The 14,980-nt window shown below is 39.9% G+C and overlaps 1 protein-coding gene across 2 annotated transcripts in view; it reads left to right on the plus strand.

The window, feature by feature from the left end:
* LOC148661795 (bone morphogenetic protein receptor type-1A-like) overlaps positions 1-14,702 on the plus strand; it is a 76,972-nt gene extending 62,270 nt beyond the window's left edge. For both annotated transcript variants that reach the window (XM_088636100.1, XM_088636101.1), the window contains 10 exons: positions 5,715-5,880; positions 6,029-6,131; positions 6,324-6,423; positions 6,591-6,687; positions 7,004-7,142; positions 7,317-7,509; positions 8,065-8,362; positions 8,702-8,877; positions 8,985-9,115; positions 9,549-14,702. In XM_088636100.1, coding sequence (XP_088492226.1) covers positions 5,715-5,880; positions 6,029-6,131; positions 6,324-6,423; positions 6,591-6,687; positions 7,004-7,142; positions 7,317-7,509; positions 8,065-8,362; positions 8,702-8,877; positions 8,985-9,115; positions 9,549-9,674 — 1,529 coding nt within the window. In that variant the 3' untranslated portion in view covers positions 9,675-14,702. The remainder of the gene's footprint in view (positions 1-5,714; positions 5,881-6,028; positions 6,132-6,323; positions 6,424-6,590; positions 6,688-7,003; positions 7,143-7,316; positions 7,510-8,064; positions 8,363-8,701; positions 8,878-8,984; positions 9,116-9,548) is intronic.
* The last annotated feature ends 278 nt before the right edge of the window (positions 14,703-14,980 follow it).

Genomic DNA, 14,980 nt, shown 5'->3' on the forward strand with positions numbered 1-14,980 from the left:
CCATCATGACCACCTGTCCTTCCATGCAGCCTGGGTTGACTGTGGACAGTTTATCCCAGTAAGCTGCTACTGTTGACAAAGTAAAAGGATTACATTTGTTGTGCTTGATACCATGAAAATCATCTAAATGTTTTGGTCATAAAAGTTACCAAAACAATGTACTATAACAAATATAGTAAATGAAAGTTTTAAACAGCAACTATTAATATCTTACACTCTGTTAATACAAAAAGATGAGTGCCTTTGCACATTTTAGCATTCATTTGTGCCTTTTGCTTTAACAAGGCAAAATTGAAATAACAGTGTGACCACATATCAAATCAGTAATAGAGTAATAGTTGTAGAACACTACAGACATTTTGTTCATGCTTTCATTCTAGTACATTCTAGTCTGTTTCTTAATCTGCTGGACAGGACCTTGGGCTTGAATTTAAAAGCCTTCAAAACACATGTCCTGTATAGAGATCACAAAGGGACCTGATTAAGGGTAGTCAAGACAATCCAAGTGAAAACTAGAGAAGAGCATTTAACACAGAACAGTAGGCACTATTTTACACAAAGGATTGTTGGAGTCGGAAACAAACTACCAAGTGATATTGTTAAAGTTGGTACCATGGAGCTGTACTGCCATCTTTCAAGTTACAAATGGATGAAATCCATGGATTAGTTGCTATAAACCAAAAGGGATAGATGAGCACAATGACCTCTCATTTGTGAACTTTGTCTATTAAATGTTGCTGCTTCAATTGAAAGCCTTGAAATGTAGGCAATAAATCTGCTATTAAGATATATGCCCATCAGTTATCAGAAAGCCAATTAATCCCAGAAAGCATTGTGGCAACCCATAGCCTAGTTAAGAAGGGTAAGGCAATTTGCAGAATTCAAACTCTAGGTTGGATGCCAGTCCATCGCCAGGTACGTTTTGTAAAATGGACGGTTTAGAGACCCTGATTAACCTGGTCAGCATGTCTGTTAAGAGGTGGTAGGAAACCAAACCTGGCAAAAACTCTTGTGAATTTGAGAAGAACATGCAAAATCAGGCGTGTCCCCTGTTGAAATTGATCCCAGGACCAAAGGGTGAACAGCCACCCCCCATTAGCTAGAAAGGCTGCGCTCTTAGATTTTATGTTCACTTGGTCCAAATGCATTTGTTCCTGTTGCAGTGTTCAAGATGAAACTGCACAAATGAGGGTGATGTAATGGGCAACTCTTTGCCCATTATGAAGGAATGGACTCTTTAAGATGACCACTGACCCTTCTCCCTGTTTCCACTCTTCCTGTTGTGCTCTGTGCATTTCAGCTTTAGTGTCTTTCATTTGTGCCTTGTGGCATTTCTCTGCAAGGTTTGCTGTAACACCTAGTGGAAGACAGGAATTTGTCAGTACATTAAGGAATGCTTTGGATTGTGTGGTTGTCTTAGAACATATTGTGTGGACTTTCTAATTTATAAAAATTATTAGACATAGATCATCACTAATGGCATTTGGTTAAAAAAAGATACTGTTGAGTGCCTTTTCACCCGTCTTTTCCCACAATATGGATTAAATGTTAACATCCTCTTATGTCATTAATGAAAGCAGTTATGCATTTCCATCCAGCCTGTACTCATTGGTTTGGGAAAAGAGTCCAGAATCAGGTCATGTTTAGGTGTCTAGACAAGGTACAAGCTGAATGCAAAAGCAGAATCAGAAGTGACTGTCTTTTCAGTGCAGGCTATGGTGGATGGAAGTGGGACATTCAGAGGTTGGTTTTAGTTCTGTAATAGATCTGTCCGACAGTGCTGGAGGTCACTGGGCCCTTCCTCCTGAGAGCCGTGCCAGGTTTTACATTTTCTGAAGCTGGAAAGTATAATGTATTAGATTGCTGTGCCGCACAGTCCTTCTTATACTTCTTCCTTATAGTTATTTTTCTAATTATTTGTACAAAGGTGGTTTCAAGACACCTTTAGATGACATAAATACAAAAAACAAGCCTTAGCTTGGAATAGGATTGGGGGCAGGAATGTAGTCCCTGAAAAAAAGTGAAGCATTGTCCTGCAGCCTAGACTTTAAAAGTGTAGGTTTGGTTGTGATTAGCCTTTTACAGACATGTCTCAACTCGAAGGAAGGCTCGCAGTGTTTCAGAGGAAGTGCTTGCAGCCGTGCACAACACATGGTGCATTGTGCTCTGCCTGCTGTGCTCCAGGCCTGTCTGCATAGCTGCCCTCAGAAGGAGAGGGAGGGAGAGATGGAGCGATCAGGTTACATTGGTTTAGGACTGGAGTGTTTTTTTTCATTGCTCCTGGTAGGCCTGTAATTTAGAAGAAAAATAATAACAGCAATTGGTGACTTCAGAGGAATTTTTAAAGGTGGCACATACTTTGTAATGTCGAGACTGATGTGTGGACTGTTGACAGTAAAGCAAGATGATCCAGCTTTTAGTATGAGTTTTATTAAACTCCTCCCAGCCTATATATACAGTAAAGATTTTAGAAGTGCTGACTAACCCTAGCAAGGCTTTCACATTATCAGTCCACCCTTGCCGCAAAGCACTTTAATAAAATACAGTATCTAGTTTTTCATGTATTGGTGTAAGCAGCCCTGGAAATCTGAAATTGTACTTTTGTGCATTCTGAAGTCTGACGTGGTAAGAAAGCAAAACAAAACCAAATGAAAATTGATCACTAGCTGCAGTTTTTCTAGGACATTTAAATTTCACACAAGGTATTAAGTTGTTCCATAGTACTTTTCTCTGCCCAGATGGAATTGCAGGGATGCACTAGCTGATTTTTTTTTTCTGATTGACACTACTGATAAAAGTGAATGAACAGAGGGCAAGGAGGCAGCCAAACAATTTTTCTGCATCCACAACACTGATCTTCCAGGAGGCTCTATATTAAGGCTAATATAGGGCCATGATGAACAGTATTCTGGAGGAATGAGGTGCAGCTAGTCCTTAAGTTTATATCAGCTGTAAACAAAACAGTAAGAAAATGTACTGAATAACTGAACCCAATATCTTTATCTCATGTGTGGTGTGACATACAGAAAACTTTGATGGCTGTGACAGGGCTACTTAACATACAAGTCTTCCGCTCCACTTTGCTGCAGTGCTTTAATACAGCTGACACCTTAATTGTTGTCTTGATCAGAATAATTAAATTACTGAGCTGGCTGTGGCAGCGCAGATTATTGGATAAAAACCTTACCAGATAGAATAACTAAATAACAAATAGTGTTGAAGGGTCAGTCTACCAATTGAGTGCAACTATGATTCTAGACTGTTTGGAATGAGTGTGTTGTATGAAACCAAAAGCTAACGTTCAACAGCTCACCAGGATATTTTGAAGAAGAATAGTTTTGCATGAAAGGTTTACTGTTATTTTTCCATTCTTACAGTAGGTGACCAGTTATCACCTAGCTAGTTTGGTATGTGGAGAAAGAAGCAATTGCTTGTTTGATGTAGATGTGCGCAAGACCAACAGTTACAGTGCATTTCACTCATCTATGAACTGCAAAGGTTTTCTTATTGTTTGTATTGACTTTCTGTAGATAAATTTGCACTTTTAGAACATTCACTTTAAACCAATGCCACGTTTTGTGCTCCATTGAAGAAAGATAGCACGTGAACTACTGACTGCTATTCTGTGCAGAATTGTCTTTTATTGTTCTATTAGTTCTTTTTGAATTTAACAAAAGAATGTGCCTACTGTTATTTTAACCAAGAAGCTGACACCACACCTTTGCCATCATTTATCTCAGATTCCTTGCCATTCAATATTTGGTTAGGTGAGCTACATTACCAAGGTCTAGCCCCAGTCTTTGAGGCTGGCCTGCAATTTTTTATTCCAATTTGGCTCTTTATTAAGTGATCTCAGTCATTTTATAGTGGAGGTTTAACTAGGGCAATTTACCACCTTTCCAGCTCTTCAGGAACAACTGCTTTGAAGAAGCCTCAAAAACTTTTGAGGAGTCATGTATTTATGGCAGAATTGGCTTTGTTTCAGTTACAGGGTTGAGCTGACCTGTAATTTCTTGAAGCCCAACTGCCTGAGATGCAGTGGTACATTTTTAAGGAGTTGGTTTCTGAGAGCCCTGGCAAATTTGGAGTATTTATTGGCTTGCTTTAATTCTGTTAGTCCTGTTTGAAGTGCCATTTGACAGGTGTCTGTGCTCCCAACCTATAGCAGCATGATGTTCACTGTCAAGTTTTTTTTACCAGCTCCAGCAGTACTTTTTAAGCTATTTTTACAGCCTGGAATGCTGTTTTATGGCACAGTGCTCCCAGCCTGCTCAACTCAAAATGGCTGCCAACACTACAAAGGAATCAGAGCAGCCATCTTTGGCCTGTCAAAATATCGCTATCACTAAACTGATTGCCTTCTGATTTCACACCACCAAGTAGTACTATGTAGACATCTTTAAATGTTGTTTTATTACTTGTAACTACAGAGTCTTATCGCCTGTAACTGAACTGTCCTCAGTTAACTTAAATTTTCTCTTCACACAGCATCTCCTTTTTTGATATTTCCCACTTAACTGCCACAATCGTTGTGATATTTCTTCAGGAGAAAACACAAATTTAATGAACCAATCCTTTGATTTTTAAGAATGTTTGGTAGTAACTTGAGAATCTTGAGTGTTTGTTCATTTAAAATGTGGGATCTCACAAGCAGTGGAAGAGTCCCTTAAGGAGTCATTCCTTGTTGGATGCTGAGGGCAAATTACACATCGCTGCCCCTCAAACTTTCATACCGACTCTTTCATTTTTTAGAAAAACTTCTTAACTACTTTTTTGATCCCGGGAGGGAAATTGCAGTGCAAAAGCAGCTTAACACAGTCAACACAGCACAGTGTAACGAAATAATATAATACATACAATACAGTCTGTGAGAAGTGCACTAAGAAGATTTACTCACAGTCCAGAATGTACAAAGAACCAACCAGAACAGTACACAAAAAGTTGTATTGCACATTATAAATATATTGCATAAGTCCCTGACATATTGCACAAAAACAGTTGTAAATGGGAAAAACCAGATGTAAGCAGAGAGTTTACTGTTTAGTCCAAAAACAGGTGAATGTCAATGTTGCCCCTGCCCAGACACAAAGTGGATGTGTTGTACAGTCTTATGCCAGAAGGCAAGAATGACCTTCTGTAGCACTCCCTGTCGCACTGTGGTTGGATCAGCCTATTGCTCAACGTGCCCTTCATTCTCACAAGCATGTCATAGAGGGGATGGGAGATGTTGTTCATGATGGCCTCTATGTCCTCTTTGGACACCATTCTCCTCTCAGCCACCACATCCAGGGGGTCCAGGTCAGACCCAGTGACAGAGCTTGCTCTTCTGATGAGTTTGTTCAGCCTGTTAGCATACCCTGCTCTAATCCCAGAGCCCCAGCATACCACAGCGCAGAAAATGACGCATCAACATCTTACTACATGCATTGAAGGACCTGAGCCTCCTCAAGAAGTAAAGTCGGCTCTGACCCTTCTTGTAGATGGCCTCGGTGTTTTTAGACCATTCTTCCAATTCCTAGTAAGATCCACCTGCTCTTCCTATTATGACACCAGGAATAGTTGTAAGTTTTTTTTTTTCTTTTGCTCTGCTTGGGGCTTTTCACTGGCAAAGGGAGTTTACATTCGGGCTCTGACACTCTGTATGTGCCAGACTTATCTCTCAATGAGTGGTTTGTTTCAACATTAATTTCAGCACCGTTCTTGTTCCACTCTAGGCGGTCACAATCCTGACCATGTGCTCCATGGTACAGGAGCCAAGCCTGGCTCCAATCCCAAGAAGGCAGTGGACGGGTCGACGGTGTCTCCTGAAGATGCGGCACGTTTCCTGAGTTGCTACTGTTCAGGCCACTGTCCTGAGGATGCCAAGAACAACACCTGCGAGTGAGTCCTCAACCCAAACAGGACCGCGGGCCTCAGGCACTGCTCTACTCACAGCTGACTGCCTTTCTGGGAGGTTTTATTAGCAGGTGTTAACTAATAAATCATTTTTTGGGCTTCTCTGTTGTAAGTGTTGGTGTTTGCATTGCAGGACAAATGGCCAGTGTTTTGCCATCATAGAGGAGGATGAGCACGGGGAGGCTATCCTGACCTCTGGCTGTATGAAGTATGAAGGCTCAGACTTCCAGTGCAAGGTAACGTACCTGTAGAAGATTAAACATATAAAAGTCTGATCTAGCATTTCAAAGCTAAAAACTGTACAAATCTTATTAGTTACTTTTAAGGAGAATGCTTCTTTTATCCTGGAACAGGTGTTTCACATTGTAATAACTAGAAAATTTGAGTAATGCAGGAATTTAAAGTAGGGCTCTTCTTTTCCTTTCCAGGATTCCCCAAGAGCTCAGTCAAGACGTACTATTGAGTGCTGCCGGACTGACTTCTGCAATCGAGACCTGCAGCCAACATTGCCTCCTGTCATTGATAAAGGTGAAGAGCAGTGTTTCTTCAGACCATGTTTTGTCATAGCTCTTTCCAAAACACACTCATAAAAAGTCCTAATGTAAAATGTTACTTTGTATTAGCACCAAAGGTATTGCACAGGTAACATGAACCTGTTTGAATAAGAAAGCCCTGACCATTTTCTTATTACACAGGCCCCTTCTTTGGCAGCACACACTGGCTTGCCTTTTTAATTTCGGTGACGGTGTGCTGCTGTGCTCTTATTGCAATTACCATCATCTGCTACTACAGGTAAGATTCCTTGAATTTTACTCTTGAAGTTTAATTTAAGAAACACAACATGATAATTCTTCATGTTAATTTTTAAAAACAAACTTGAAATGAGATTTACTATTTGTATTTTGACAGTGATTTGACTTGTTTGTTCTTTCATTTGTTATTTTCTTTTAAATAAGTGCTTCAGTCATACAACATGCATTTCTAATGAAATGTGAGAAATTGCCTGTTGTAAGGCTAGTGAACTTGAACTTAATCAGTAAAAAAGTTGTCCCTTCTATCGAACAACAGAAATGTAATTTTTTGCTGTTGGCTTGTGTTTGGCTATCAGGTACAAGTGGCAGACAGAGAGGCGGCGCTACAACAGAGACCTGGAGCAAGATGAAGCCTTTATTCCTGTGGGAGAGTCTCTCAAGGATCTGATTGACCAATCTCAGAGCTCTGGCAGTGGTTCAGGACTGCCACTGCTGGTAAGATTAATGTGTTTGTCAAGTTTGGTCAACCATGTTTAATGATAGTGTGATAGTGCTTAATTTTTGTAATGTTTTTTAAAACTGAAAAATAAATTCAAAAAGAGAATGGAATTGTAAATTTTAATATGTATGGAAGCCAGTGGCTGAGACATGTTGTGGCACCCCTTGTAGGTGCAACGCACGATTGCCAAGCAGATCCAGATGTCGCGTCAGATCGGGAAGGGGCGCTACGGGGAGGTGTGGCTGGGCCGCTGGCGGGGGGAGAAGGTAGCGGTCAAGGTGTTCTTCTCCAGAGAGGAGGCCAGCTGGTTCAGAGAGACCGAGATCTACCAGACTGTCCTCATGAGGCATGAAAACATTTTAGGTTGGTTAATTTATTTCCCTTTGATGCTTCTTCACAGTGGTAAATATTATTTGATACATGAGCTGGACAAAAAAAATCAGACTTGAAAGTAATAGCTGTGGAAGGAATGAACACTTATGCAAATAACATTTTTATTTCTTTACAATGTTGTATTGAGCCTTAAAGTTTGTTGCTAGCATTTTTTTTTCTTTCACTCAGACCAGCTGTAATGAATCGGCTGTTGTCACTAAACATTTTTTAGTTCTTCACCAGCCATTGTGAATAAAATAATGCTTTATACTCAAACCAGCAGATGGCAATATTTGAGTCGGGCAAGGCGCAGGTGATAAAAGTCGAACTGATCCCTTGTCCATTGATCTAAGACTTAAAAATGAAGCATCTTCTGAGACTGCAAAATTGGCCTGTTATCCATCCTGAGAAAAAGATCAGAATTTGAGCTGAGTCTGAGCTCAGCTTATGTGCTATGTTAATTCAGAACACTCTTGATCAGGATCAAATCCTGTTAGCACAGTTGTTCCCTAGTGTTTAGTGTCTGTTCATCTTCCTTTACTTCAGGTTTTATAGCTGCTGACATTAAGGGCTCTGGTGCATTTACCCAACTTTTCCTGATTACGGATTACCATGAGAACGGTTCTCTGTACGACTACCTAAAATATACCACGCTGGACACCAAGTCTCTCCTGAAGCTGGCCTACTCTGCTGCCTGTGGTTTGTGCCACCTGCACACAGAGATCTGTGGCACACAGGGCAAGCCTGCCATTGCTCACAGAGACCTCAAGAGTAAGAACATCCTCATGAAAAAGAACGGCACCTGCTGCATCGCTGACCTGGGTCTGGCTGTTAAGTTCAATAGGTATGTTGGAACCCAGAGCTTTGTTTTGTCAAATTGAACAGATTACTTGCTGCATTCATCAGTAGCTCACAGATGTTGCTGATATTTAAAAAACGTGTGACCTGTGGTATAAAACTAATTGGACAGGGGCTCTCTAGCACCAGGGTTGAAGATCAGTGTTAGCGTCTGTAAAGCCTTGTCTGGAGTATTTGAGTCTACAGAAATGTGGTGGTGTTTTTTAAGTAGAATAATAGTCTCATTTAAAAATGCTAGTGTTTCCTGTGTGGTTAAGGAATTAACAGAAAATACCAGCAGAAAAATAGCTTGTGCTGTATAATGGCCTCCTTTTCCTTGCTGCAGTGACACAAATGAGGTGGACATCCCTCTAAACACCCGTGTTGGAACAAAGCGGTACATGGCTCCAGAGGTCCTGGATGAGACCCTGAATAAGAACCACTTCCAGTCCTACATTATGGCAGACATCTACAGCTACGGGCTGATCATCTGGGAAATGGCACGGCGGTGTGTCACAGGAGGTAAGTGTGCAGGCACCGGGTACTACTGCTCTGTCTGGAATTAGTTTCTGTCCATTTCCTCACTGCTCGTTGCTCCTAGAGGCCAAGCTGTTTTTTTTGTTGTGCAGGTATTGTGGAGGAGTACCAGCTGCCTTACTATGACATGGTGTCAGCTGATCCGTCCTACGAGGACATGAGGGAGGTGGTGTGTGTCAAGTGCTTGCGGCCTGCAGTGTCCAACCGGTGGAACAGCGACGAGGTACGTTCTCTGCCTTGCTTAGCTTGACTTCAGCCTGTTTTGAATTAGAGATGTTAGTTTCATCTGTTCATTTTTACAGGTGGTAATGTTGCTTGTTTTTCTTAATCATTGCTTTATTAAGTTATCCTCTGTTAATCAGATATTGGCAGAGACATTTGCCATATAAAGAAACTGGACCATAATCTTAAACATTATATTTTGGGGAGACCAGGTCACATATAGTTAAAAATACTGGTTGTCTGCATTTCAGTCTGTGAACAACAGAACTGAGAGGAAGAACACTGTTTATTCTTCATTTTTGAAAGATAATTTTAATATTTCCTTTATCTACAGCAGAGTACATTAGGTCATCTCAGTGTGACTGATTTGTAAAATTGAATCAGCCTGAGCTGGATCAAGACTTATTGGCTGTAAACTGATTCTCTCTCCTCAGTGCTTGAGAGCAATGTTGAAGCTGATGTCCGAGTGCTGGGCTCACAACCCCCCCTCCCGCCTCACTGCGCTGCGAGTTAAGAAGACCCTTGCCAAAATGGTGGAATCTCAGGACATCAAAATATGAGGACTCCTCTTTAAAGCAAGCTAATTAGAGAGAAGACTCGATAAGCTTTCTTGTTCCGGTTACAAATTATTGCCCTGCCTCAGAAAAGGGAGAGGGGAGACTGGCACAAAGGCGAGGGGCAGGAGAGAAATCGATGACCCCACCAAACCAATCGTTTTCAATTCCACTGCCTTCTCAGAACAGGCTGCTGAAATACTTGGACAAAAAGACTGCTTGTAGATAGGCAGCTCCTGCCAGAGCCATGAGGCTGTAACAGAGTCGGCCCAGGCTGTAACAGAGTCCAGTGCTGAAAGGGTGCGTCGAAATCTTCATGGGCTCCTCTCTCTCTCCAACTACGGACACTCTGGGGATAGGTAGGAACTGCCGGGAATTGTGCTTTCTGTGAAAGCCCTGTGTTATTTCAAAGGCAGTGCATAATCTGCAGGTTATGGGTATGAAGAAAGCGAAACGTCATGAGGCCCGCTTGATTGAAGCTGCAAGTTACAGAGAGCTGCCCCGCCAGTTTTATATTTTCACCTGTTTACGCTCAAGCTAATTTGTTTGTGCCAGGACAGTTTTTTTTCCTGCCATTTAAAAATATATTTCTGACATGTTTTAAGTAAATACAAAGTAATTATATAAGAAGGCTACAGGAATTGGTTTGTATTTAAAATGTAAATAAACCATGAAACTATGGATGCTGTGCCTATATAAAGATTAACTGTATGCTGCATACTTGAGGATGTCCAGCTGTTTTTCAGTGAGTTTTGGCAATCCAGACCATCGCTGGAGAAATTATTATTTTTGGGTGAAAAGCAGCCTTTTTCTATGGAAAAGGGTAAAACAGCTTTGGTTTTGAAATAATGCCTTTTGTTTAAATGATGCTGTGATTTACCTGAAATCTTTGTCACTTTGTTATCAGAACTGTCCATGCAGAAAGCCTCTAAATTGTACTTTAATGTTAACCTTAGGCAAATGGATTTTTAAAACTTGTCTTTACCTTTCACAGTATTTGATGCCTGTTTGTTGTACCTATGTAGTTTTGGGCGGGCATACATCGCTGTGCTGAAGTCTTTGAAGATACTCAGCAATGTGAATTAAAGATTTCTAAACAGCAAACTTGGTTTCTTCTCACCCAGGCTATGATGAAAAGTCATTTGTCAGATTAGCAGAAAGTTTTGATTAACATTTAATAAGCAGTTGATATTCATAACATACTCTACTGCAACTCTTTAAGACTTGCACAGCATTGTACATTGTAGGGGAGAGGGAGTAAAGCCAAAACTCACATTTTTTGCAATGTACAAATTTTATTTAAATGTAGTGCTGAAACAGTTTAGACCTGCTAAGTTAAGGTGAATGGATGCTTCTGTGCTTACTCCTCAGGATTCTTCCTTTTGTTTTCATGGTTTGGTTTCACCATTTTTTTAACTATTCCACTTGCTTTTAGTTGAATAGCTTCACCGTATTCACAGTCATCCGATAGTCATCCAGGTTCACATGATGTTATTTATATAAAGGTCATGTATAACTGCAGGGTGTGATAAAGTGCAGGCTTAGGTTTTTCCACAGACATTTTTCTCCCGAGGGTCAAATTTATTTTTAACATATAGCCATATATTGAACAGTATTTAAGTTTGGATTATTTAATGCTGAGTCACAATAGGAATATGTAAGTAAATAGGGATGTGAGGGTCTGTTTATTATGACAAGGCATAAAAGTACATGTGGTATTTGTGCAATATGAAGGTAGCAGTACTGGTCAACATGAATAAAACTTTAGTCCCAGTAGTATATAGTGCAGTCTTATACTTATTTATTCATTAGATTTAAAACAAATTAAATTTTCTGTAAATACTGTAATAACAAGTTATTTTTTGCCATGAAAGAACATGTATAGAAATCTACTCTACATTCCTGCAAGATTGAGGGTAAAACAGAATTTGTTTGCACTGGTTTTCCAGTGGAATTAGTTACTAAAATGGTTTATAAACCAAAACCAAATATTCATATTACCTGTTTTTGAATATCATTATTTATACCAGCCTTTCAGGGTTTCAGGGTTCCTCTGTAATGGTGCTTCCAGATTAGGTGGCACCAGTTTCCTGCAGTGCAGTGGACGTATGTTGCATCAGTACATCATTATAAATTGAGAAGCCGTTAATTGTCAAGCACCACCGATGGCAACAGCATATTTTAAAGTTCACTTCTTCAATTTGGGACATTGGTCTGAAGATTTGATTGTGATATTTGAGAAAGAGTTAAACAGCCTAGTGTTAATAGGGCAGTAAAAGCACTGAATACTTCCCTGTAGTAGTACTGCTGTCACCACCTGTGGAACATTAGTACTCATTTCTAATACTTTGTCAGAACATATCTGCTTTTATGTAACATGCTGTAAGGTTTTGTTTTTTAAAATGTGTGAATTATAATAACTGATAATGAAGATTTAATGGATGTACATTGTGCTGACAAGCTTTGCCATAAGTTTATTGCCTTCCAGGGAATGCCAAACTGTTGCTGATACAGAGGGTATTCATTGGCATCTCAAAAGACATTTTTCAAGAAGACAAACTTTTCAAGTCCTTTAGTGCAGTTGATAAAGAGTGAAGAAGGTTAAGTCTATTCTTCTTCCCTTGCATTAGATAAAGCCTGTTGATAGAGGTGGAGCCAGACTACAGCATGGTTGCTAGGGTCCCTCTGCATGGTTTTTCTTTTTCTGGTGTCCATCATTAAAGATGCATACATTGTAAAATGTTTTTGGAGATATCAGTGAACTATTTACATTTGTAATGTTTTAACTGACCGCAGTTGCCAAGTAATCTTTTTTGATTTCTCTGTTTTTGGCCTATACTGGGGCACCCTTTCTGCTCTGTGCCCTGGAACAGTTGACCAGTTTTTTTCCCCTCCATCCTCTGCTCAGTGTAAGTTAGTGCTGACTAGGCACTATCCCAAGGCTATGGCCCAAGGCACCTGAGCCTGAAACATCTGAATTACAAGACCCTAAAATAAGCACAACAAGAAGGGTCAAAAAGACAGCATACACATTTGAGTTGAACATATTGCCTATTTCCATGTTGAGAATTTTTAGAATTAAGTGGGGTTCACCGCACCACTGCATTAGAAAATTGCCAACATACACAATTGTAATTTATTAGCAGAAGAAAGGAATATTGCACAAATTGGTTGTTTTATTCTGCAACCAACGTTCTCTCACAGTAGCCCTGTAGTTGTGTGTGAAGGAGCCAAAGAGGATGAAATGGTCTTTGGGAAGAGCTATCCAGTGCAAGTCAGAAACGGAAAAGCCTTTCTGACCTAGAGTTAATATTATGCTTTGTGCAGACCTGAGCTGACTGTGTAGGCTTTTTAATGCTACCTATGTTGGAAACGGTGCTTATGATGTTAACCTGTGCCAATGTGTGCTTAACCTATTGTAATTGATGGGTCAAGTGGAGAAATCACCTGCACACCTGTACCAGCCAGATATGTTGCTAGGGTGATATATCTAGCAAAGTTGTTCGATTTCAACCAACATAATAGAAAATACCAACTAAACTCTCACTGCCTATATTTTACGATAGCTAATTTTTTTCTTTCTTTTGTCTTTGAAAGTGGAGGTACACTGGTTCTGAAAAAGACCTACTGAGAACTATACTGTTTTATCAGTTATACTGTAACTGGTGCTTCTGCTAGAAATAAAGTGGCCTGGGTGCTTTGCTGTTGGTGAAGAAAAGAGGAAGTTGGTACAGTTTAACAACAGAAATAGAAAAGACAGATAAGTGAAGAGAGTGAAGTTGTTGTCAGCCCTCTGCATCCATGTACTCTAAACCAGGGGTTTTCAACCTTTTTGACATACCCCCCCTGTTTGTCTAAGTTTAAACCTGCGCCCACCCTCCCCAAAACATATTGAGAAAACAATGCGAACACTTGTAACACTCACTATGTATACATGCATTTCAGCGCCTTTCATTAATTTGCCTTAACAGTTTCACGTTCACCACTGTTGTAAACTTTAAGCCACCGGACCATTTTTAAGTTTGTAATCGTGGTATAATGCGAAGTCTCAATTCTGCTGTAGCCTTCGCCAACGAGAATAGACGGTATAAGATGCAACACCCCCCTCTAGTGGAGGAATAATGAATTGCTATTAAACACTAAAACAACATATTCGCTGCAGTTGTTCAATTTTTTAATTTTGCTTGCGTGTTTGCGCCTAAATGTCTCTAATCTCGCGCACGCACCTTCCCCCCGCCGAGGCACGCCCAACATGTTGAAAATCCCTGTACTAACCACCAAATACACTCAAGTCAAAATTTGCAGAACCAACTGTTCTCCCAGAAACAGTTTGGGTACAGGTTGATTTCTCTAACCTACACAGAGGCCCAAGAGTCTGCACAGAAATTTCTTTTTGTGTGTGTCATTTATTAGTGTTTTGTGTGGCAGAGCTTTTTCGGGGCCGATCTGATTAACATTCTTGGATAATGGTCCTAGTTGAATAAGGAATTCAGAAATGGGCTGAAAATGTAAACCCTCAAGCTTGCATCATGCCTTAAAATGTGGAGATGTCAGACTGAGCTTTTAGATGTAATTCCACTTAGTCCCTATGTTGTATGTCGGGTCTAATGTGGGTTGAGGCTTGTGTTCACCCATCACAACCAAAAACATGCACTCTAGCCTTTGTCATGTCTGTCCCAATGACTTAAAATTCTGTGGAAGCTATAGATCCAGTTTGTCAAAACCCTTGCCAATTGGTTAAGTAAATATATCTCTAAAAAGTTATTTAGTTAATTTAGCAAATCTGTACATAGTTATAGAAAGATGGGTACGGTACATCTGACCAGTAACCATTTTCTGTCTGCCTATATTATGCAAGAAAACCATATAGATTAACCTCTAAAATGTAACTCTTATGTGTATTTTGTAAAGCATCTGGTTTTAAAAGGTGCCTTATCGAGTTTACCAAGGAAAACTTTGGAAGAACTATGTTCTGTACACAGACTTTGTCCAATGTATTAATTTTTAAGTAAATAACCTTATTTTAGTACACAACACTATTGTCTTGTTTTTTTATTTCAGTCTACTTGCTTTTACTGTAGGTTAAAATATATTTTTCTGTTCGATTTACAAGTTAAAATGGGGGGAAAATATGGGAAAAGCTGCAAGTACCACCTTTGAGTAACACCTCAAATATCCACAGTGCAATTGTAAGCAATTTTAGAAATTCTAGATTTTAGCTTCATGAACATTTTACTATTGTCATTTCACAGCCTTAACTACCTTTTCCAACTGTTCAGTGAACAAACTGTCTGCAGGCTTGTATTCATCCA

Source organism: Lepisosteus platostomus, chromosome 6 (assembly GCF_059453375.1).
Source record: "Lepisosteus platostomus isolate fLepPlt1 chromosome 6, fLepPlt1.hap1, whole genome shotgun sequence".
NCBI lineage: Eukaryota > Metazoa > Chordata > Actinopteri > Semionotiformes > Lepisosteidae > Lepisosteus > Lepisosteus platostomus.